At 41.3% G+C, this 24,507-nt stretch overlaps 2 protein-coding genes across 2 annotated transcripts; one reads left to right on the top strand and one right to left on the bottom strand.

Annotated features, from left to right (window-relative positions):
* Positions 1-3,284: 3,284 nt before the first annotated feature.
* ppm1kb (protein phosphatase, Mg2+/Mn2+ dependent 1Kb) lies at positions 3,285-11,111 on the bottom strand. Its single transcript, XM_030787916.1, has 7 exons — positions 10,978-11,111; positions 9,214-9,844; positions 8,991-9,091; positions 6,914-7,079; positions 6,110-6,254; positions 5,644-5,778; positions 3,285-3,526 (listed from the first exon to the last, which is right to left on the bottom strand). Exons 2-7 carry the CDS (start codon positions 9,654-9,656, stop codon positions 3,395-3,397), a joined length of 1,122 nt encoding a protein of 373 aa, XP_030643776.1. The 5' UTR covers positions 9,657-9,844; positions 10,978-11,111; the 3' UTR covers positions 3,285-3,394.
* A 743-nt stretch (positions 11,112-11,854) lies between these two features.
* On the top strand, positions 11,855-22,847 carry LOC115824154 (probable E3 ubiquitin-protein ligase HERC4). Its single transcript, XM_030788260.1, has 23 exons — positions 11,855-12,089; positions 14,449-14,599; positions 14,864-14,946; positions 15,167-15,394; positions 15,608-15,699; positions 15,872-15,999; positions 16,107-16,258; positions 16,411-16,466; positions 16,654-16,754; positions 16,853-16,912; positions 17,024-17,126; positions 17,347-17,527; positions 17,768-17,919; positions 18,045-18,176; positions 18,351-18,449; positions 18,676-18,849; positions 19,220-19,360; positions 19,457-19,623; positions 19,882-19,952; positions 20,608-20,674; positions 21,533-21,716; positions 22,225-22,327; positions 22,600-22,847. Exons 1-23 carry the CDS (start codon positions 11,855-11,857, stop codon positions 22,845-22,847), a joined length of 3,108 nt encoding a protein of 1,035 aa, XP_030644120.1.
* Positions 22,848-24,507: the final 1,660 nt, after the last annotated feature.

The raw sequence follows: 24,507 nt of genomic DNA, 5'->3' as shown, positions 1-24,507 counted from the left end.
AACGGACAATCGGTTACTTGGCACACTCAAGATATTTCCATACAGTATCGTGATGTAACATGTTTCGTGATGTAATCTACAACAACTGCGCCCTCTTTCGGACTTAACTGATACCTACAGTCAAACAATCAATGACCATTGGTAGAATTTTCCCAAGCTGTGTTGCAGTCTGGTTAAATCTAGCAGAAGTTTTGAAGAAATTAACGTTAAACGATTTGAAGAGGAGGTAACCATAGCAATTTCCAGTTAGTAATCAGGTTGATTTGTACTTGCATATGTACGACAGATGTGGAATTACTTTGTCATGAGAAGTGTATGTTCCAAGTTGTCCACAGAACAGGCCAAGAGGCAGAACTCCAGAGAAACACGCCGTTGTGGAATTTAAACTGAAAATTACCAAACAAGTAAATGGTATCCGTGTGCCTTAAATGAAAGCCGACAATTCCAAAATTATCTGGCTTCAGTTGTGGGCCAAAGCCAAGCTACCATGTGAGCGCCCGGACAGTCGTTCACCAACGTCTACGTTTAACAAATACAACTCTACCATTTAATATACTCTCTGGACAGAATGTAACGTTGGAACACGTTGGGTATGATCATCACATTTCATTCAGATATCCAAATGTATAGAAGTTTTCCAGTAATAATAATAGCTGCAGAATTCAATTCTGTTTCTGCTAAGAAGCTAAGTGCATCTTTTCATAAGTACATCTCGAACAGAAGACAGGCAGATAAATGTTAAGACGTAAATAGTTTTTTTTGGGCGGGAAGAACAGAGGTCGACACAGGTGTTTCCGTTTGAACTTTATTGACAGGTACTTCACAGGAAATTAACCGCATTATCAGAAAGTTCAACAAGTGGTTTGGGTAGGCCTAAATATACTGAAGACTGTAGCGATTGCTGAAATTCGCCATTAAAGAAGTTGTCTTACGATTCTCACTGAAGCTCTGGACAGGACAGTACAGATACTGAACGTGACATTAATCATCATTTTACTGTAATGCTATAGCCAGAAGGTGAAACGCAGGTTATACGGTAGTCACACGAGATCCGTTTTGAAGACGCTGACTTGTGTGTTCAATACTAACAGCAGCCCAATAAAAAACCGAAAGGTTCACATTAATCGGAATAAGTTAACAACGTCCGGCAGATGTGCTGAACACATCTGTGCTTTGGCATTCTATGGTGAACGCAAACAAAATTGTTAAAGGAGGGGGAAAAAAACAGCTACAACACAACAATGATGAAACAGAAGCATGGCTCGACATTTACATAAAGAGGAGAAATATGTGTGTATATCGCTTAAACATAACACCAATCAGGACATATTGTTGGGGGGTAACTCGCCCCCCACACTTCTTACATTCAACAGTTTCCCTCAGTTTGCTCCATTCCTATCGAGGTTAGTTTCCGCCCGCTGAGAAATAGTTGAATCTCTTTCCCTAACATTCTCTGGTCACCAACACACGGCTCCGTTACATGAACACGGTACAGTGCATTAAAACAGACATGGCGTTGGAAGCATCTTTCATTCTATGTGTTCGTCTGCAAAAGTTCAAGGGGGAGTGGGGAGACACCAAACAAAAACAAAACAACTGAATTCAGCTGAATCCTAATTCAAAAATACATTTCACAATACTTCTTTTTTTTTAATATTTAAAAAAGAAAAAAAATCTATACAATAGCATATAAGGCAAAGACCACAGGTGTTTGATTCAAAATATATAAATATACTCACGTACAAAACACACATTACAAAAACAGCATGTCTGTAGTCGATACATTTAAAAGCATCCATGTAAAACTGTTTTTTTTTGTGCATGTCTGAAAGAGAGGTTCAAAGAGGGGCAGGGAGGGGGTACACATTACTGGGTCAAAACACCCTAATCTTCACTGAGACACAGCCTGTGCCCCATTGTATGAGAACTGCTCTCTGTGGGGACCCTGACATGTGATGGTCACTTAACTGAATTATATTGACTGGAATGCATGTTGTATGGACAGACCACTCTCCACAGCAGTTGGTACAGATACGGTTTAAAATGGAATTGATGGTTGGTTCTGGTGCTTAAACGCTGCGGTTCTATGGAAACAAAGAGTAAAAGACAACACGACTCGTGTTTCGCTGTATGTTTTTTTTTTGTTTGTTTTTTTTTAAAGAAAGCTGCTCCAAATCAGGGAAGCTGTGTCAACAATACGCTGAAGGATCGTAACAGTTAAGAGCACACCTTTTACTGTTTGGCTTTGTTCCAAACACCCTACAGTAAGAGACAGTTAAAACAGAAACGTATGTCTCTCCACACGCGTGATAATACATCATATCCACATTCCTGTCTCTGAGAGTAAGCAGTGAGAGTTGATCAAGTATGGATCATATTATGACTAAAGTCCACGTCCTTGTGTGTGTGTGTGTTTCCCCCGGTCAAACCGTCAAATCGCACCGTTTAATGTCTCCTCTGACAATACTGACACAGATTTAAAGAGAGAAAAAAAAAAAGAAGTGCTGAATGATACCAGTTTGGAGAAGGTTCCCAGTACCTTGATGAGCTTGTCCAGTCTGGAAGTGGGGAGGTCAATGTGTTATGATTCAAATCGTGGGTTTTGGTTACAGCACTAGTGGGTGGATGAAGAGAACCATGCAGTTACTCTGTAAAGACTGGATTACAGATGTAGTGGGAATAACTCTTGACCAACTAAGAGGACCTACCATGTCCTCCCAAAAAAAAAAAAAAAAGGTTCTGAGAGACAGCCGCACTTCCTAGTCATACTTCAATGTGACATTTCAAAACCGATTTCTTGAACTCAGAACAGTCCAAAAATTGAGGTATCCATTCAAAAGTCCTACAAATCCGTCAGCGAGAAAGTGCTTCGTGGAATATGCCCCAAGCGAGACTACCTGTTATATCTGAAACAGATAATCCAGATACTGTCTGCAACATCAGCTCTTCTGACTTGGGAGGTCAGAACATCTGCCTTGCTCTCTGAGCAGATTTCCTGCGTGTTTTCATTTATTTATTTATTTTGTTTTGTTTTGTTTTTTAGTTTGGTGCAAATTGAGTGAATTGTATGTGTTCCCTCTGAATGAACATGTTCTTCATTCCAAAGACGCTCCACAGTTTCTCCACACAAGGCCCAAAGAAGACTGGTCTGTGAACAGTTACTTGTGTCCCGAAAGGCATAGCTGCTTTGCTGGAGGAGCACTGCATTCCTTGTTCCCTCCATACAATGAAGCAACAGTATTGCACATTGGTTGATTCAGACAAAATGTCCTCACGCTGCACACGCACACACACTCACGCATACACATGAACACACACACACGAACACACTCGCTCAGGTTGGATTTTCATTCTTCCGTTCTCTCACGCTCGTTGTCTTGCCGCGTCATTCCTCTCAGGCCCAGCGGCCGCTGGAGACGAAGCTGCGACTGAAGGAGAAACTCACGTCGGAGCTTTTCTGCTTGCCCCAGGCGCCGAACGGCACGACAATGATGGTGCTGTTGTCCTCTGAGCCGTACTGAAGAGCCTGAGAGGGAAAGAGGAACGCAAAACATCTCACTCATCCAGATACAGGCCTCTGTGTCTGCGTTTTTTTTTCCCAGCTTGGCCTTAAGTAACCTCCCCTCCCATGTCATGTCTATTTTGGTTTCAGCATGGTTCTGACTGACCCTAATAACCCACTGCTTTGTAATGAGCTGATCAGCTGAATCAGGCGCCCCTGTGTAGTGCTGGCACAAACACGGGCCGACGAGGGGGGGGTGGGGGGGGTGGGGGGGGGGTTGGTTAAGTGGTTGACCTTGATGACCTTCGGCTGAAAAATACCCACAATGCATTTTATCATAGCTCTGGACATGTCCGTGCAGCACAGTGACCTGAAGAGAAGTTGGGTCAGCTTTATGAAGGTATAAATCTTTCTTGGCTCCATGAAGATCAAGTATCACAGCATCGTATTGTAATTTACTGGTATTGCTTGATGTGATTTTTACATTGTTTTATACATTTTAATGGATACTTTCTGCCCATTCATACATAAATAAACATTTTAGATGCTGGCCTAACATTCTATATATCATCATCATCAGGGGTAGACAGTAACGAAGTACATTTACTTGAGTACTGTACTTAAGTACATTTTTGGAGTATCTGTACTTTACTTAAGTTTCCAAAAAAAAATTATGACTCCACTACATTTGAAAGACAAATATTGTACTTTTCACTCCACTACATTTCTATGAAGGTTCTCGTTACTCATTACTTTGAAGCGTAGCTTTGAAGCCAGAGGATTAATTTTCTCTGCTTAAATGCGATTGGCCACATTGTGTTCATCACAGGAGAAAAACCAATCACAGCAAACTACTCCAATGCTGTCAGTCAATTGCGTGCGGCACTTTTTTTTAACAATTGAACTTGGCAGTTTTACTGTTGGCTGCTACCACGGCAGGTAAAGATGATAAAGGTAAAGGTTCCTCACCAAAGACCCCATGGTTTTCTCTTAAGTCCATGTCTGAGATTTTTGAAATCAACTGGTTTTCAATCTAACTGCTTCCCGTACGCGTTCACGCGCTGTGTCTGCCTAACTTCTTTCGTAGGTGGCTGTGATGTAGTGCTCACTGCTCACTCACAACCACATTCGCCGCAGTAGATATGAGATGCGACTTGAAAATCGCGATTGATATGTTTGTGAATGTGTGACGAATCTGGTGACAGAGGCAGACTTCAACTGCTACTGTTAACACAGCGTGTGAACACGAACGAAAACCAGTTAGCTTGGAAACCATTTGGGACATGACCCTGGGTGTGAATCCACTGGTGATGCATGCTAATAGTTAGCTGGCGAAAATACTGAGATAACGTTACTGACAAAAGTCCTTTGAGAAATATATGTTTTAATCTCGTCCGATAACCACAGTACGATTAGTAAGGTCACGCGAAGGCAGTGGATTCAGGTAGGACCCAATAAGACGAGGGGGCGGGGGCAGGGGCGGGAATCAAGCGGTGACGAGGGTCATCCAGCTGTTTCACATTTCAGGCAATGCTATGTAGTAGAAGTAAAATTAACCTAGCCTACAACATTATGACGTGTTTATCCCTTTAAAGCCAATCTGAGTTAACCCAGGGACTACTTAACCAAGGCTACACACTGTCTTTTATAGAGGAAGCATTTGATTCAACTGTGTTTCTTTGGGCTTTGTAGCAAATTCCACAAGCCTTTTCTTAAGTAATTTTAAAAGCAAGTACTCCAGTATTTTAACTCAAGTTAAAATTTAACTGAACAACTTTTACTTCTATTGGAGTAATATTTGACCAGGAGTATCTATACTTTCACTCAAGTAATGGGGTTGTGTACTTTGTCCACCTTTTATCATCATCATCATCATCATGATCATTTGGGCAATTTGAATATTTCTATTTATTTCTAAAAATGAAAAGCCCTTAATAGCAAAGCACTTCCTCCCTAGCACTGAACAAACAGTGAGAAAGAATGAATGAAATCTGAGCAGTGAGAAAGCTTGTGAAAAAACAGCGTCACCTGTTCCTAGAACTTCTCAGATCCCTGCTGGACAGTATGTGGATTCGGGAGCAGAGTCTTATCTCATGTTAACGACAGGAGAGGGACCGTGAGGAGTGGAGGGCAGGACTAACCTGCTCAGAGATGCGCTGTGCTGCTTCTTTGGGGTCGTTACACTGGTTAATGACGTCACAGATCTCCTGGCTGTTCATGATGAAATTGATGCCATCGGTGGTCAGGGCGAGGAACGAGTCGTGAACATGATGGAGCTGAGGAGAGGGCAAAACAAAAACACACACACACACACGCACACACACACACACAGGCAGACGTACACAAACACACATTTGAGTATCATATTACTGACTTCAAATTGACACCTACTTCTTCCTTTTAGCGCCCAATAAAAAAAACAAAAAAACTATCAAAGACGCACTTCACGCTGGTTTTTTGAAAGTATAACAGACATTGTAGAGCTCGCCTACAGAAATACATGTTGGACAACTGCGCCATCATCCACCAAAACAAACAAACAAACAAACAAACAGACAGACATGCCTCTAGGTGCATTTTATCGGTAATCTCAGAGAACTAACTCACTGATATCCTCTTGGTCTCAGGTTCTGCAATGACTCCGGCGTTCTTAAGGTCGAAGTCTCCGATGCTGCGGGTCATGGCCAGCCTCCCGTTGACGTGCGGCTGACCCAGGCTGTTCCAGGTCACGTACCCACCGCTCTTACGGATCCTACACAAGCACAGCACACGCGCACACACACACGCGCACACACACACAGACACAGACACACACACACACACACCTGATTAAGGCAAACACGCTGGTGTGAGCTCACATCTCCAGCACTCACAGACGGGCCTTTTGTTTTGTTTTGTTTTGTTTTCTTCTACACCCTTTGTTTGTTTTTGTTTTTTACCCAAAGCATTTCCACTGAACAAAAGAATTCTCAAAAACACAAATCACATTCTTCTTTTCCTTTACCTCCTGTCAGTGAGGTAGTAAACGTTGTTGTTGTTGGCTAAATTCATGCTTAAATACACAACCATAACACAACCCAAGCACAACACACTCCCGTGGCCATGGAGGATCAGTCAAATCTATCTCTCTGCTTTGCACTGAACAGGATTCCACTTTCCTGACACTTCACTCAGGTTTCAGACCAGCATCCTGTTGGGATGCAGTCCTAAAACTTCAACTCAAAGAACTGCACTGATCATCTCCCAAAAGTTGAAACTGAGCACAGGTCTGCAGGGGGCAGAGACAAAAAAAAGTGGTTCGGGCAGGCTGAGAAGATTATAAAACGCGGTGCAACCGAGCGATCGCTCTCAGAAACCGCTCCGTCCCTGCGGACAAAGGGGTCGTCGTGGGTGATTCTGTTCGTAGGCTACCTCTCTTTTTCGTCTTTCCTCTCGGGCGTGTGGTCCACGGTGAGTTTGAGGGCTTTGCCCCTGCGGCACAGCATGGCGCGGCTGTCTCCGACGCTGCCCACCACCAGCTCGATGCCATCTCTCAGCAGTGCCACCGTGGCAGTGGTACCAGCACTGAGTAGCGAGCCTGTAAACGCATCAGGAAACAGGGCAGAGGTCAAGGAGAAAAAATATATACACACAAACACACATACACACACACACACACGCGCACAAACACAGACACACACAGGGTGGTACTGTACATACACATCTACACAAGTACTCAGTAATACACAAATACACATGGATATACACACAGGAGAATATGAGAGAGAGTGAGAAGTGAGAGAGAAGAGAGAGAGCTTTTTATGCTGAATGATATTCACACACGAGCCAAAACACTCTCCTGGGAATGCTCACGCGCACACACGCACACATTTCTAATCTACTCCGCAGAAGAAAGAGAGGTGAGAGAGAGGGAGAAGAAGAGAGATTGGGGGCTGGAGGTGTGAAGGACTATTCCAACAGAATGATGGACTGGAGAGAGAGAGAGAGAGAGAGAGAGAGAGAGAGAGTGAGTGAGAGAAGGAGAGAGAGGGGGAGAGAGGGAGAGAGAGACAGAGTCAAACGTGCAAGTTACACTGCATCCCTTAGGACAATGTTGACTGTTTATCAGGAGTATAACCACATAAACAGGCATACTAAACACACACCGTTCATAACAGCTAAGGGGGAGAAAAACAGCTTTTGTTCTGCAGTTGGAAACACTGGAAACAGCAACTTTTAGTTCAGTGTATGACTCAAAGTGTCTGGTATTAAAGAGTAATCTATGGAAGAAGGGATTGCTTGCGTACGAGGATAAACCAACATGATTTTCACTTTTTTCTTTTACCAACAACTGAGTAAATTTTTTTTTTAACTCAGGTGGCATTCATTGGCAGCAAAGCTTAAGAGCTAGCGCACTTTGTAAACGTTTAGATACCATTAACATACTGTTGAAAATACTGTTTTTAACACTTGGCATAAGCAATCACGAGTCAGTTGATTAATAGTACTGTATGCAAAAGGGAAAAAAAAAACAAAACAAAACAAAAAGCAACAGTTAAAGTGAGAGAGAGAGAGAGAGGGCGAGAGAAAGGGAGAGAAAGTTAAGGAACCTTCCGGAAGTCCACGTTAGGACCCGTTGGACCAATCAAAGGTCCCGCCGCGTTCCAAAAAGGTCCACCAGACCTGCACCTCTTATAGGCAGTTAACCGGGTCGGCAGCTGTCATAGATAACACGCACACACACACACACAGTGCAAAATTGTACATTTCACACACTGAGGCCCCCTAGAGGACCAGACAGGCAATGACCGATACTGCCCAACCCATGAGGTCGATTTACTACTCTACTAATTCCAACAGACTAAAGCACTGAGCTGCCGAAAGCTTTTTCAAATAAACATATATCTATATATAATTAAGCATTACATAGTGAAAAGGGGACTTAATGTGTGTTTTTCTGGTTTTTCCTCCATGAGAAATGGCCACTGAATTTCAAGGGATGATAAAGTAGTACAATGTATACCTGTATTAAACTAATACTGTTTGACATGGTACAGTCCCAAGAATGAGTCTGAGTCAATCATTTAATTCAAAGATCATGCATGCATGCATACATGCATGACTAATTATTCGACTGTCCTGTTTACATGACTTTTTCTGAGCTTACTCCTTTTCTGCCTCAAGATGTTTGAAGGAATAAGAGCTGCAAATTCTAGAGGGCAAAGTAAGGTCGTTTCTAGCCTGAAATTTCAAAAACAGTAAACACTGAGATTTTCTCAAACTTTTTCATGGCACTGTACCTTCAAACATTTATCAAGCAACAACCTAAATAACGGTCCCCTGGCGTTCCTGCACTAATAAGCCAGTGACTAAGCATTTAAGTGTTACCTCTTCTATAGCTTAACAGCTAGCCAGTTACCTGATTTAATTAACGATGTGAAAGGACACTATTATTTAACCCCTGAGGCGGACATTGTTTATGGACAAACAGGCTAACGGCGGTACCTACCATCTGCGCAGAAGTGAAGGTGTCGTGCTAACGCTTTGTCCACTTCGAGAAACGCCCGCGTTAAAACCAGCTCGAGGTTGTCTTCCTTCGCCACAGCATCTCTGAAAGATAAACATAACAACGTAAGGAAAACGTAGGAGCCTGCGCCCTACGGACGTTTCGATATTGGATTCTGTGTGTGTCGCTGTATCCCGTCTGCGCCTCCAGAGCAGGACACACTCACTTGATGTGCTTCTCCATGTATTTGTGGCAGAAATCGGCCGCCTCTGTCCCGCCGTGCCCGTCGAACACGGCGAAGTAGAGGATGTTGTCCGTCATCTCCGAGAGCTGGTACCGATCCTCGTTTTCCTTGCGGCGGCCGATGTGGGAGGCGAAGCCCACCTTAGAGAGGCTCACTTTCGGGATGGGTTTGCCGTAGCGGATGCTGGGGGGGAGAAGGATGGGCTCGTCGATGCGATTGTCCCAGATGCCAAACGAATCCCAGGTGGTGGGACGGCCGCTGCTGTCCGGGTCGAACCGGGAGTTACTGGGCCGGCCAGAAGTCGGGCAGTGGAGAGTCCGAATCTGGTCCTCGCGCAAGGCGTGTGCGACGCGCCGGGCAGCCCGCTGACAGAGGTGGGAGGAGATCCCAGGCCCGGCCAATCGGACGAGAGCAGCCACCGACATACTTCAGGAGTACTGGCACACACACTCTCACAGTCGAATACTAAGCGGCTGTCCAGTGCTTGGTCTGTTAAGTATTCCTTTAGACCAAGCCAACAGAGGTGATACGCAGAAGGAAGCAAGTAGGTCACAGAACCTGACAGAGCCGGATAAACGAACGATTGGTCCCGGGAGATCTGAAGAGGTTTTGTCTGGAACAGCAAAGAGGAATTAGAGTTACTGAGTAATCATGTTGGAAGGCATTTGTTTTGTCAACAACCTGAATGGATGGCCAGCATTCCTAAATAGAAGAGAAATGCGACAATCATCAGCCAGATGCGCAGTTCCATTCCAAAGTCCTTTCTGGTGGAAACAAAACGCAAATAAAAGTCATGCAGTATTTTGAAAGGTGACCTGTATATTTGTTAGGTTAATGTGTGACCGTGTATCCAGATTGTTTCCACAACTGATTAAAAAGGACTGCTGATTTATTTCTTTATTTTAGGTCACAGTTTGTGACGATCAGGGTTCAAATTAGGGAGGGGGGGGGGCTGGGGGGTCTGACCTCCCCACCCCCAAAAAAAGAGGTAAAAACAACAGTTCGGGGAGGTCGAAACATTTATATATCCTTTTGGTTTATAGCCCTGGAGTAAAAGTTGCCCCCCCCCCCGCCCCCGACTGTTATTGTATAATTCGCACTCTGGTGACGATGATACAGCACCAAACTGAGACTTCTCCCAGCGGCGCATAACGAGAAAACACTACATAATTAATCAGGACACAAGCGGATAAATCTACTGTTTTCTCACGAGGGGCGGGGCTGTCTTAATAGTTGCATAAACAGCGCCATGTCGGTATGCTACATAACGTTTATACAATGGGTTTGCTCGACTTCTATTTAAATGTAATTACGTGTATTTTAATTACACCCACGCTGCGTGATGAATACAAATCCAACTTTATGGGTGGACAGACACATTTTGCTGCCTCGAGTTAAAACCAAACCGACTGTGAAAAGACTGTATGACGCAACAAAGCAGCGATGTAGTCGCAGTTAGCATATGTTAGCTTATGCTAGATTATTCTCTGTAAAAAGCTACCTAACCGTGCCCACGGTCAACTGCATAGCAACTGTCTGCAAATCTTTTAGAAGAGCAATGTTACTGATGTTGTTATATACGAAAAATGCATATCAAAAATTCTAAAATGAATGAACTCTTTCAATGATTTGACTTGGACTAGCAGCCTCTAGCTAACAAGCCTTAGGTAACCGAACGAGTATTTTAACCCTCCCCACAAACATTCCTTATTTCTAAGTTTTGTACTTGTGGTGTTAAATTCTTACCTTATATCACTGAAAGTTCGATTATTCCGTTTAAATCGACATACTCCTCCTCTAACATAAGACACACAAATTGTTACGGACAATGCTAACATTCAACAAGGATGGAGCGCCCACTGTCCAACCTACCAACCAAAATGCTAGAAAGATCTATTGTAAACCAATGCCCACCTCGGTTTGGTTCTCTGTGTTAGAAAGATGTTCGTGAGTGTCAGGACAGAAGACCAATAATGTTTCAGTGCATGTAACGCGTGTACGTGTCTTAGAGCCAATCAAGGGACGAGCTCGGACGCGCCTCCGCTGAGTAAAAACACCTCACTCCCTTGTTATTCGCTATGTCATAACAATTATTCAACCCCTAACCAGATAGCCTTGAAAACCCTTAACTTACAGATCGACATTTGAAATCTATCTATCTTGAAAAGTATTCTAGCCATGCATTCTAACAAGCCAAAACTGTCTAAAGATTATGGCATCGATATTCCTTTAACGATTGTTACCATTATTTACAGTCTTACAGTGTGTGTAGTTACAGACCACTGCGCCATTATTAAAAATATCAAGTTAGAGCTAAAAAATATTTATAACTCTCCTTTAGCAAAATGTACTTATGAACGATGAATCAAGGAAATAAGGGGTAACACAATGATGTATGTACGCGCGCGCGCGTGTGTGTGTGTGTGTGAGAGTGAGTGTGAGAGAGAGAGAGAGAGAGAGAGAGGAGGAGGAGGGGGTAGGCAGGCAATAAGCACTCCTGGTGGCATGGGCATGTCACTCCGTTCCAGCCGTGCCACCACTGTGCTGCATTCATCTGAGATTTATTCTTCAAAAACGGTATCCATCTGTACCTCCGAAGCAGGGGCATCTGTCGCGCTGCGGGATGTTCTGTTGGGGTGACGGTGCGGGAGGACAGCTCGTCCTACCCGTGCGCGAAGAAACTGATCCCATTTTTGTCAGACCAACACTTGTTAATTCGCTCCCTGAGCAATTTTTAAATCTCTCTTGTGGGGAACAGCACTCGTTATTTGTAACGGTCGATGGACGGGTCCTGTCATGCGGACGCAACTCGAAGGGACAACTTGGAAGAAAGAAAAGCAAAGACACTAAACTTCCTGGTAAATAATGATCATTTATCACAGATGCTTAATCACAAATGCTTATTAGCTATTAAAGACGCAACAAATTGGATGTATTCAACGGACAGGCTCTTGACGCAAGTTGGTTTCATTACTTGCACAACATTTCATTACTTCCACAACGAAGGCTGTATTGTATTGACTGAATATCCAGTTAGACTTATTATTTTTGAGTTTTGAAGAGTCACATTGGTATTTAGGCGCCTGGTCATTGTTATCTGATGCGACATAAAGTTTCAGTTTCGTTTCACCTCTTAGCTCTCAGTTCGGTGAAAATGAGGTAGGTTTTCACCGATCTCATAACAGGTGTACAAGAATTTTCATATTCTAGAATTCAGATTATCAAAATATAAAAATATAAACCCGATCTTCATTTCAGAAAGAAATTGTTTTTAAAAAGAAAGAAAGAAAAAAGACAAATTAAAAAAAGGAGATTGTATCACTCAAGGTTGGAATGAGCAGTTTTGCCTGAATCCAGGCTCAAAATATTTCTCATTTGCTGTTCAAGTTTCTGTTGATGGGCATGTGCCTAATAGAAACCTTAGCGTAAATCATACTCTGCCCCTTTCTTTCTTTTCTTTCTTTTTTTTTTATCAGGTTTTACCATAAAAGCAAATTTTCTCACTTTATTCTTCTCAGACAGTGGCAAAAAGGAAAAAAACTCTTCTAAAGTCTGAAAGAGTTTCAGAAATCTAAGACAGGGTCCTACATCCTGACTCTCTCAATCAACAAAGATAAACTCAAGGACCCCTCATGTCACATTACAAATATATGCATCTTTTAATCACAATTCTATTTCTGTGGCCCGCTTTTCTAATCTTTCAGATTCTCACGTGTCTCTTTAGATAACAGAAAATTGCTTTGTCATTGTAAAAGTAAAAGTAAAAGTATAGGATCATGATTAAGTTCAAGTTCAAGTTCAAGTTTATTTAGAGCCCAATATCACTGTTTACAGTCTCAAAGGGCTTTACAGGCCACAACAGTCAAATCAAAATATGATTAGAGCTGGGGTCAGGCGAGGGTTAAAATGGTCAGGGGTAGGATGGGGGTAGGGGTGAGGTTAGGGTCAGTGTGAGGGATGGGTTAGGGTTATTACATTGATGGGACTGTAGAGATACCTGAGCAATGAAATTACTAGAGGTGGTTCACCACAGTGAACTCTGTATTGTAACTACTGATGCTTTTAGTAATTAGTGCTGTTCCTTTCAAGAGACTGTCCTCATATAGAGAGCAGTACTATGTTTCATTTATCTACAAAGCTTTCCTTCACAACCTCTTCTCTTACCTCACAACTCTGTTCTCAATGAGAATTTTGTAGCATCACTCTCATACCCAAGGCCAGATAGTTCCTGAAACTACAACTGCTACTTCAGAACTTGTTAAACTGTTTTTTGGGGTTTTTTTTTGCATTTATGCACCAAACACGCTTTTTAATTTAATTTGCGTTTATGCAAAATACATCTGAAACAGGACACAGTTCTCCCTCCAGCTAGATTCTTCGGTTTCTATGAGTCATTTTAAATCAGTGCTTCCAGGTGTTCACAGTGCTGACTGATGCTGTTTTAACAGGTTGTTTTGACTGATTATTCTAAAGATATGTTTCATCTGAATTAATTCAGTCTCATTATATTGCAACCTTTCTCTTTCTGTTTAATGTACTTATTTTTGTCATGCATTTTATTTTTTGCACATTTCTGGACAGAATGTTCTTAAAAAGGGTTTCAGTTGTTGTTTTTCCATGAGTAATTAATAAATCCTTGGAAATTGTACACTGGCTAAGTTCAATACTGTTCAATAAGGTACGTCGGACTCAGATTATTCACACACACTTGAAAGCAAGCATGCATATTTTATGCCCCTCTCACTTATTACTAATGTCACGGTTTGTAGAAGAGGCTGGATGCATGCACAGGGCTGTCTCAGTTTCAGTGGAATGAAACATATTACAAAGGCCTCTTGGAACTTACATAATTCACATCGCGACTCAACTCAGTTCCACATAAGGAATGACAGGAAAATCAGGAGTATGTAAACAGGACTGAACAGGGCCTATCTAACTGAAAACAGGTGGAACTAATGAGTCAATTAACAAGATGAACTAAGGAACCAGGGAGTAACACAAACCTGACATAAAACTGACCAGTAGAGGGAGAAAGAGAGAGTGAAAGAGAGAGAGAGAGATAGAGAGAGAGAGAGAGAGAGAGAGAGAGAGAACCAGGGCGTGACAACTAAAGACAAAAATAATCAGATTACAATTCTTTGAAAGAGGCCTCTAATAAGCTTTGATTATGTTTTTGCTATTTCAGTCTTTTTTTTTCTTTTTTTTTGTCCTTTTCAGTGGTGGAGGGCCTGGGTGGGGTGGTGGCTGTAGCATGCGGTCAGGATCACAGCTTGGCTCTCTGTGAGTCTGGACAGGTTTACTCTTGGGGCGCAGGAAGCGACGGTCAACTGGGCATCAACACAACGGACTCAAAAGTGCCCACGCCAGTGTAAGACAAAGCATTAACACACTCTTTCATGAGTAAACTAAAAATCAGAGTTTGGGAAAACATGACAGGAAATCTCATTATACAAACATCTGCATGGCAACCTTGACCGAGAAACAAAGAGGAATTTGCTGCTAGAATGTAACATCCCAGATTTTGAACATTCTGATAACTTGTGAAAATGACGTGTTCTTATATTTTCTGGCACTGTAAAATGTTTGGGGTTTTCTCTGCCTGTTTTTTTTTTTTTTTTTTTAATCATTCCAGAAATGTACCAATACCCTCTCCGTTGCCGATACCAGTTGTGCAGGTTGCTTGTGGAAATTTCCATTCCTTGGCCCTCTCAAAAGGTAGGTTTTAAAAAAAAAAGTTGAATATCAAACACGAGCTAATACAATTTTACATGTGAGAGGCCTAAAGAAGTGTAATGAGGTAAATTACTGAATAAGGCAAAATCAGTATTTGAAACATATGCACACTACAGAAAGGTTAATACCCCCAGCTCCCCCCAGATGACCTGAACACAACAGTATAGTGACCAAATGTATAATGGCTCGTTCTTTCTAATAGGAGGTGAGGTGTTTTCCTGGGGCCTCAACAGTTATGGACAGCTTGGCCTGGGAAAGGCCATACACAGGCAGCTGGTACCTGCCCTGGTGCGATCCCTCACTGGGGTTCCAGTAACAAAGATCTCAGCTGGAGGGGCCCACACCTTGGTCCTCACACTCCCTGGTCTGGTGTATTGCTGTGGGTCTAACAAGAGTGGACAACTGGGCCTCAACAGGGTGGATGAGAATGGTAATTCTGAATGAAATCGCCAATTCTGAAATACATCTCCGTTGGTTTGATGAGTATTAGAATAGTCCAGATCAAAACTGAATGAATGACTGTTTGAGAAGATACAGTTTAGGAGTTCCGGAATATTGCCACGACAACCGGTGCCATGATTTGGGTTCTCTTTGAGTTATACATGTTTTGAATGGTGGGAATAGTTCTCATTGCTTTTCACAGGTCGTTTCACTGTGTGTGCTGTCCCAGCTCTCCGGTCTCTGGGTGTCTCCACCATCAGCTGTGGAGAAGCACACACTGCTGTCCTCACAAAGGTAGATATGCACACACACACACACACACACACATACTTTGAAGCAAAAATTTGTAAAATCTTGTAAAGACCCAGTAAGGTAAGTAAAACTTTCACCACCAGTGCATGGTTTTGTTCGGGGCTAAGAGCTGAGGATTGACAACTGCGCATTCTAAATATACTCTGGTCTCTAGGATGGTGAGATCTACACATTTGGCGATGGAACCCATGGTCAGCTTGGACACAACTCCACCAACAGGGAGCTCAGACCCCGAAAGGTGGATGATATCAACAAGCCAGCTAAGAAAATCACCTGTGGCAGGTGATGTATGCCTCTGCATGCACAAAAATTTGCCTGGGTCAGTTGAGTAAGATACACCATCACTTTGGTTTTATTCGTGTTGCTGATACATCCCCCGTCATTCACAGTCACCACACTCTGGTTCTGCTGTCATCTGGGATCCTCTTGGCATTTGGCAGTGGGGTCAAAGGTCAATTAGGGAATGGCAGTAGAACGGGCAGTCTCCGACCCACAGCCCTGGACTGTCCCTGGAATATCCCTGCACTGGAACTACAATCAGGTACTCAACCAAATGGTTGACCTTGTCCCCTCATTTGGAGGACAAGTCAGCCATTTTATTTATCTAAATCCACTTCAGTTTTTGTCTCATTGTTTTACAACTTGTTTCATCGAGAGTTGGGGTGTTTGAATTTACATGTCTTCTGTAAACAGAGATCAAACTTGCCTCGGGATGGAATTCCAATTTCGTTTTTTTCTCGCCAATCCAGGTGATGTATTACTGACCCATGTTATGTACTTTGATATGAATTCAATGTCTAACAGTTGTTTTAACAGTCTTCAGCTATTGAAAGAAACTGGTCTTAAATCAAATAGTAGCTTTTGGTCTAGTCAAAACACTGAGGAGTGTGTTCTGAGTTAACACTCTTATTTGTGTGAGCTGTTTGTCTTTGACAGACCTCTGTTCTTGGAGAGCCAATTGGAAAACTAGACGATGCCAAAATACAGAGGTGGCTAGCATTAGCAGATAGTGACAGATGCATCGGAGAAGCCAAAAGGTTAACTTATTTTCCAATCTGACCATCTGCAGTTCATCTACATTTTCTGATGAATATCTCAAATAACTCATTTTTCCTATTGCCTTGTGTTTCAACAGGGAGATTTGCTTGACATTTTCAACCAGTTCAAATCTTGTTGCCAGCTTCATGAAAGACAGGTTTAGTATGACAAGGATTTTATTTCTCAAACCCTTCCTTAGACATTGTTAATGTTCCTTGGATTATCCACGCATGTTTCAGTGAATTTATTTTGTTGTCTTTTTCAACAGTGATTCTTTGAATGGAAATAGGGCAGACCTTGTGAAAGTTGATGTGAACCGTGCTAGCCAGGTCTTCAAAAAGCTGCTGGAAATTTCTTGGATCAAGAAATCAGTTCAGTTTCGATTTTTGGAGCTCTCAAAAGACCTAACAGTTTGAACATGCGCAGCTTATTTGTAACTTACAGCGTGACTTTAGAATATACATTACAACCAAAAACAGTTTTTAAAGTACTTACAGTGAAAATCTTAAAGAGCACTCAAGATCAAATTTAATACCGTAACTATTCAGACACTCATGAGTTTAACCATCAGCCTTGTTTATGTACCAACAGATGAACATCACACCCCTTGTTGCAAATCTTGTCTTTGCCTCTCCGGTAATGAGGTCCCCAGAGATCTTCATGATTCTTCCCACCTGTCCTCTCCTCCATGAAGACCAGAACGTTGTAAACCTTACGCTGCCATTGGCAGTAGCTCTCACCAATCTCCACGACTCAGCAATGAAAACCCTGAGTAAGGCCGCGGGATATGAAACCCATGGGTGTTAAAATGTTATTTGAATCCATGCTAATACTCCTACAAGATTTTGTTTGTTATCTGATATCTGTCTACAGCATCTATTGTTGAAGTGAATCCAATGGTTTCAAATATTTCCAAGTCAATGGCGCTTCAGTCATACTAGGCCCTTAGGCATTATGATAGGCTGAAGACATGGGCAGTCTGTACTGACCTATAAATTCTCTGTCACTATAGAGGACTGGTGGTCAACCATGGGAGCCCCTGTGATGACCAAACATATTCTGATGTGGAAGCAGGCCCTGTCCTTTCTCCTGAGATCTGAACTGTGGCTCAATTTCACCCCTGGTGTGAAGGCTGTGCTTGAAGTTCTCAAGTACCTTCATCGAGTCAGTGTCGGCTATTAATCAGAAGTACCTCTTCATTCAGTGATACAGGGAATTTCAAATTCCTTTTTTCCCCTCCATGTGTATTTGTTAAAGAATGGTCTCTTTTTAATACCTTTTGTTTAAAGGCAAACAAACGGGCAGAAGCGGCCAGGAAAGTTCCTCTAACAGAGTTTTACATTGAAGAGATCGGTACAACACCATTGTTGCTTGAACAAGATGTGACACTCTGGCGTCAGATAAAGTGGCGTCAAGTGCAGGTGAAACATTACAAAAAAAAAAAGTTAAAAGTTCTTTTTTTTTTAAACAGATGGATGCTTGTGCTCGTGTCATATGTTTACACAGATAGTTGTCTGGTTTAAGGAGTATAAAAGCTGATCACTGGTCAAAACTGAATTGATATATGATATCTATCAATAAATTTCTGATCACAGGAGGTGGATTTGACACCTGCCATATTCTGCCGTTACCCTTTTCTTCTTGATCTGCAAAGCAAGATAAGGATTTTCAACCACGATGCATGTGTAACAAAGGTACAATAAGAATTTCACAGAACAATTTCATAGTATTGTGTTTCTGACAACCTACAGTATTCAGATTATTTTATTATTCTGAAAATATTTTTTCTTAGTGAGGGTGGGACAGGCTATAAAATATTCAAAACAATCTCTATTTAAAAATTTAAGTCTCTCACTGCTCCTTCTCTAGTTTTAGTTGATGCAAAAATGTTTCCATCTGAGCAAAATCTGTTCTTTTCAGTTAACTCACCAATACATGCATGAAGATGCTATCTCTGGACAGTTTCAAAATCTGTTCACATGGGAGCCCCCGACACCCATCATTCAGCTGAAGCTTAGACGCACAGCATTGCTGGAGGACACCTTCAGACAACTCGCTAGCAACGATCATGACAACTTCAAAAAGGCGCTGATGGTAGGAGAATGTCATGTACTCCTCACCATGCAAACCTGGGTCAAAATAAATATCTGAAGTATTTGAATGACCGGGAATTGTTCCACTTCTCTTTTATGGCTCCTTGAATGTTTGTCCTTTTCTGCTCAAGTCACTAAAATTGTAACTGATTGTGCTAAATCAAGACCAAACAATCAAAACTGCTTCTTATCCTGGTAATTAAGAGAACAAGGTCTAAAGGTAAGGGAGCATTGAAGAGAACTTGGACATTGCCACATTCATCATAGAGCTATTTGACACCCATCTGTTCTCCTGTTCCAAAGAAAGGCAGAGTTGCAGGGTGCTCTTTGGCCATTGATGTTCCAAATTGGAATTTCATATTTTGTTTCAGGTAAAGTTTGCTGAAGACTCAAAACTGACAGATGTAAACAAGAAGGACTTTTTTCTTCATGTCTTTGATGAGCTTCTGGCACCTGAATCTGGGATGTTTATGTACAACGACTCTCAAACTCTGATTTGGTTCCCTGCCAAGGTAAAACACCGTATTCTTTTCTGATTCATCTAGTCGGACCATTCTAATGCACATTCTCCTACCTTAGTGTCTTCACCTCATCTCTGATCTTATCAGCCTACAGTTAAGGCCAAGAGCTACTTTCTGTTTGGGATCCTGTGTGGACTAGCCCTGTACAACAGCAATATAGTGCACATGCCATTCCCCTTGGCCTTGTTCAAGAAGCTGGTTGGCATTAAGCCATCTCTGGAGGACTTCACCGAATTTAGCCCTGTTGTTGGGAAGTAAGAAATTCACCAGAGTTCTTCTTCTTAATAGTATTACTCTCAGAGATGATGTTGTCATACCCAATGTTCACCTGTCAGAAGATAAAAAAAAAAAAAAATCAATATATGCTGGCTATGAGATAAAAAAAAAAAAAATCAATATATGCTGGCTATGTCAATGTAGTGTCAGCAGTTCTCAGACTGTGTTTATTTCCCTGATTATCCCATCAGACAACTTCAAATAAACTATTTTTCTTATGTCCATTCTTTTTACAGGAGTTTGAGATACCTCTTGGTCGACTACACCGATGACGATGTTGAGAACATGAACATGACTTTTTCCGTAGGTATTAAACAAGGAACAGAAGCAGGAATCAACATAAGTGTATGATTAGTGCAAAAAAACAAAAAAAACAAAAACAAAAGAAAGATGGATACTGTACACAGACATCAGACCTGAGTCAACAAAATTTCTTTACTGTTGGACCGGTCTCAGTTCCAGGACTCTTCAGCACTCTCTTTCCCTCTCCTTGTGACCTTGGTCTCTCATTCAACTTTTCAGGATTGCTTCAACACATTCAATCCTATCAGAATTTTAGTACATTTAGCAAAACAGGATACAAGACATGTAAGAGTACAGGTTCATTTAAACAATAAAAAACATTGTTTATGAATAAAAACACCTCAAATATTTATTTGACCCAGGTCTGCTAGAAAACAAAATAATGTGAGAGAGTGAAACTTACATGTTACACTTTAAGGAGTGAAAATATTTCTAGATTTGACCAAAACTTAATGGACAATTTACATAATTACTTTGACATGACATGGATTCTTCTTAGGATAATTTCATGCAAGACACGTGAGAAATTAATTTTGTCACTTTGATACGTTCACCATTATGCATCATTCATTTGATAATGTAATCAAAACGGTTTGAGGGTTGTTTTTCCATACATCCATATAGTCATATTTTGTGATGGTTCTTCTAATTGCAGATAGTCTGGGATGGAGAGGCCGTGGAACTGGATCAGACTGAGAAAGGAAAACAAGTCACAAGTTCCAATAAGTAGCTATATTTCACTGCAATATTTTATATGTTTATTACATGCTAATATCATGGGTTTTTTTCACCCTTCTCCACCCTTCTCTTGAACCAATTCCAGTCATATGATGACATATTGCTTTAACAACATGCAGTTATTTCTCCTTCTGTAAAAGCTTGGGGTAATCTTGCCTCTTTTTTCATTTTCTGAGGAGCGTTTGATTTTCTCTGTTACTTTTCAACTGAACAAGAAAAAAAAAATACCTGAAACAGTTTTGTTAACATAAAACAGTTATTTTACTAATACTCTGGGTATATTTATGCAACACTCACATTCATGATCATCAAAGTGTCTTCTATGGTATGAAAAGTACCTAATTATTGATTTGACAGTTTTCTTTTTTCAAACAACTTTTAAAACCACATAGTGAAATTGTCAGTTGTGCCTTTCAGTTTTGAAAAGCAAAATGGCAAGATCTAAACAGCTTTCTGTTAAAACTTGTCAGTCTGTAGTTGTGTTAAGGGTTGAAGATTATTCTTATCTACAAATAGCCAGATGTCCCTAAACCTTTGACGGGCCAAATATCTATAAAAGAAAATGCAGCCTTGCCAAAAAAGACTATGGCTCATAATGGCCCTGAAAAACAAGAATTACGAATGTTAATTAGGACAGAACTAGAAGTCTTCATCCTCTGTTGCTTTGCAGGAGGAGGGCTGGCTGTTCCATTGGTAGCATACGCTAGCAAAATGTCCTTTCGCTTACATGAATGCACTCAGTAGTGATGATCCTTCAAGTAACATCAATCATCGTTGGAGGTCATACAAGAATCACTCTCCCATTCTGTACCTCTGTACCACAGAATGTGTCTCTCTTTTTGACAGAGAGGAGTTTGTCAGTGCTTATGTGGATTATGCCCTGAATAAGTCAGTGGAGATGGTGTTTGAGGAGTTCAAGAGGGGATTCTTCAAAGTGTGCGATAGGGATGTTGTGGAGTTCTTCCATCCTGAGGAACTGAGAGGAGTGATGGTGGGAAAGGAGGACTACGACTGGGACACGTTCAAACAGGTCCACAGTGTTCATTCATACAGTCTTGATTTGATAAGTGTAAGGCTGCAGACTTGGAGATCCCAGAGTTACACTCTTAGACGTGCACCCTCAGGTAGATTGTTTTGCAGAAGTCTTTTGCACTGATGGAGGAAAATCCTGAACCTAAACCTAACTGTGGTCAAGAAATTCAGAAGAGCAAAAATAGTTTTTGTGCCTTTTAACTGCCACAAGCTAAGGATGTTGGTTCTAGGTTCTGAAAGTCTGCAGCCACAAGGCATTGATTAGGTTTATCACAGACTTTAACATGTACAAAATCTGGCTTTTGAAGAGCTCATGCGATGATCTGTAATCGTTTACATACCAGTCACGGCCCATCATTTTGCACATGCTAACAATTTTAATATTTGTCAGTAGCACTAGTAAGTCTCGCCATGTGAAACTGAACAATGTTAATTTTATACTGTGATTTTATTACTGCAATATAATATAGTTATTTTATCATATTACAATGAATTGTTCAATTTAGAATACCACCTATAATGGAGGCTACCATGCCAGACACCCCAAGATCATTGAATTCTGGGAAGTGTTTGAGGAGCTGTTAGATGAGCAGAAGAAATCCTTTCTCTGTAAGTTCATGAGGAAAATTTGAATAAAGTGTATTAGTGTGGTTGAAGCAATGCAGCCAACACGTCATTTAAGAGTTTAACCAATTTTATCTGAGTAGATGTGCTCTGACAGAATGGTTTAGATTTTAAACGTGTAAAACGTTCAAGATTAAAAGGGCCTAGAAATCTGATGACATTCAGCAGCTTCTTGTAAAAAAAACAAAATAGTTGGACAAGTTGTATCCTCTGCCTTGCTTACGCTTCTCCTTTGATCCTTTTGTTGTTTTCTTCAGTGTTCGTGACCGGTTGTGACCGTGTGCCCATCCTGGGTATGGATCAAATCAGGATGACCATAACTGTCCGGCTCAACTCAACCCAACAGCATTTTCCGGAGTCCCTCACCTGTCACACCCTGTTGATGCTCCCAGTGTACGAATCAAAAGAGACGCTGAGGAGTAGGCTTGTGGAAGCTCTTAACCATAAGAGAGGTTTTTGGATGGAAGAAACAGTCACTGAGGATGCAGACACATCTTCAAAGTAGATCTGCATAACAGAATTAAAAAAAAAAAATACATTGTGGGCCAAATGCTTGCAGATATGTGATAGAATAGAATAAGTTATCCATTATTTTATTTTATTTTTTTGCTCAGGCAATGCTTTAATAGATCAAATTTTCCAGCAAACAGAATTTCTTGTATCTTCTAGTAGCACGCACCTCTGAAGGACTTTCTCTCTTGTAACCATTAATAATCACTGATACTTAATCTAACCAATAGGTGAAAGAACAAGACATTTACACATTTACAGTTATTCATTTAGCAGACGTTTTTATCCAAAGCGACTGCCAAGACAGGCAAAATACAATACAAACCAAGCATGAGGCCATTAAGGAGCTGTCTGTAGCAGAAGTACCATGGCTAAGTTCAGTATCTGACAGTATTTTACAAATGCAACACTGTTGAAGGAAAATAAGAGAGTGGTCTACAAGTGAGTCAAAAGCCCCCATAATATTAACTATAGATCGCCTCCAGCAACAAGTATAACAGCAGAGTGACAGGTATCGCTAGTGATGAATTCAGTGCCATGGAGTTGTAAAAGCGAGAGCATAATAATCCTCTGGTAACTGTAGACTAGAAACTGATTGATGGATGGATGGATGGATGGATGGATGGATGGGTGGATTGATAATGATGTTTTCACTAAGTAATTACTTTGTCACTCACTATAATTCATATAACAGATACTGAGAAATGTGTAACTTTTAAAGAAGATGTCATTTTATTTCTTTTGCATTAAAGATACCTAATCAAGCATACCCAGTAGATGCGCTGTGCTGCTTCAATAAACCATACAGTAAAAGCTGTTTTCTGTCTGACGGGGGTTTTGGACTCTGTGCTAGTTTGTATGCTTGGTTTTACAGTGGGAAAGGACAAGTTTGTCTGCTTGAGCAAACTGTTCTCCTCTGTACAACTGAAACCGTACGTGCAAACTGTTCTAATTTGTATGGCTAAAAATTAGATGGTAAAAAAAATAAAGCAAAGCGTCTAAAGGAAACCAGTGGACCGAAGCATTATGTAGAGAACTGATCAGCACCAAACCAGTACCTGAAAGATATTTTCATACGTTCAGAACTCATACAGTAGTGTCAAGTATGCAAGAGCGTTTATGACCACTGGGAAATAACCGAATTTTACTGATTGTTTCGATTCCGCACGTCAGCGTGTCCCGTGTAAGCAGTTATCTTCCAAAGGGCATGCACTGTCACATTTCCTGTTTCCCATTAAGATCTGTATGTAGTAAACATCTACCAGAATATCGTGCCATAGACTACCATACATCTGCCTCAAGATATTATAAACTCTCTTTGTGGCACAGAACATGTAAACAAAGCAATTACGACGCTCTCTCGTCATCCAGCCCAAGACAGATCGATATCCACAAAAAACTGTTATGATCTATAACTAAAATTTTGTTTCACCCGTTTCACCTTATAGTGTACCGTCCATATCCATGTCTAATACGTGTATCTCCTGTATTTTATGTTTCGCAGCCGTAATTTAGACATAGGAGTGACACTTAAGAGTGGCAATTCCATTACACAGTTTGCCTAAACATAACAGCTCGTGCGGAATTTAAAGACGGTTAAACATGTTTATCACGCTTATAACCGTTCAAAGACTCCTTTATAACTGTTCAGAGAA

The sequence above is a fragment of the Chanos chanos genome, chromosome 11 (assembly GCF_902362185.1).
Source record: "Chanos chanos chromosome 11, fChaCha1.1, whole genome shotgun sequence".
Taxonomy (NCBI): domain Eukaryota; kingdom Metazoa; phylum Chordata; class Actinopteri; order Gonorynchiformes; family Chanidae; genus Chanos; species Chanos chanos.
Note: the sequence above shows the minus strand (reverse complement) of the source record. Positions and strands in the feature narration are given on the sequence as shown.

Bases quoted from the DNA above. Each gene is read 5' to 3' on its own strand.
- ppm1kb (XM_030787916.1), bottom strand. From the start codon at position 9,656: ATGTCGGTGGCTGCTCTCGTCCGATTGGCCGGGCCTGGGATCTCCTCC. The intron at 6,255-6,913 runs GTAGCCTACGAA...GTGCTTGTGTAG, and splicing joins AGGAAAGACGAAAAAGAGAG to GATCCGTAAGAGCGGTGGGT. The intron at 3,527-5,643 runs GTTAGTCCTGCC...TTTCCCTCTCAG, and splicing joins CACAGCGCATCTCTGAGCAG to GCTCTTCAGTACGGCTCAGA.
- LOC115824154 (XM_030788260.1), top strand. From the start codon at position 11,855: ATGTTCTGTTGGGGTGACGGTGCGGGAGGACAGCTCGTCCTACCCGTG. The intron at 18,850-19,219 runs GTAGGAGAATGT...ATTTTGTTTCAG, and splicing joins ACTTCAAAAAGGCGCTGATG to GTAAAGTTTGCTGAAGACTC. The intron at 19,361-19,456 runs GTAAAACACCGT...TGATCTTATCAG, and splicing joins TGATTTGGTTCCCTGCCAAG to CCTACAGTTAAGGCCAAGAG.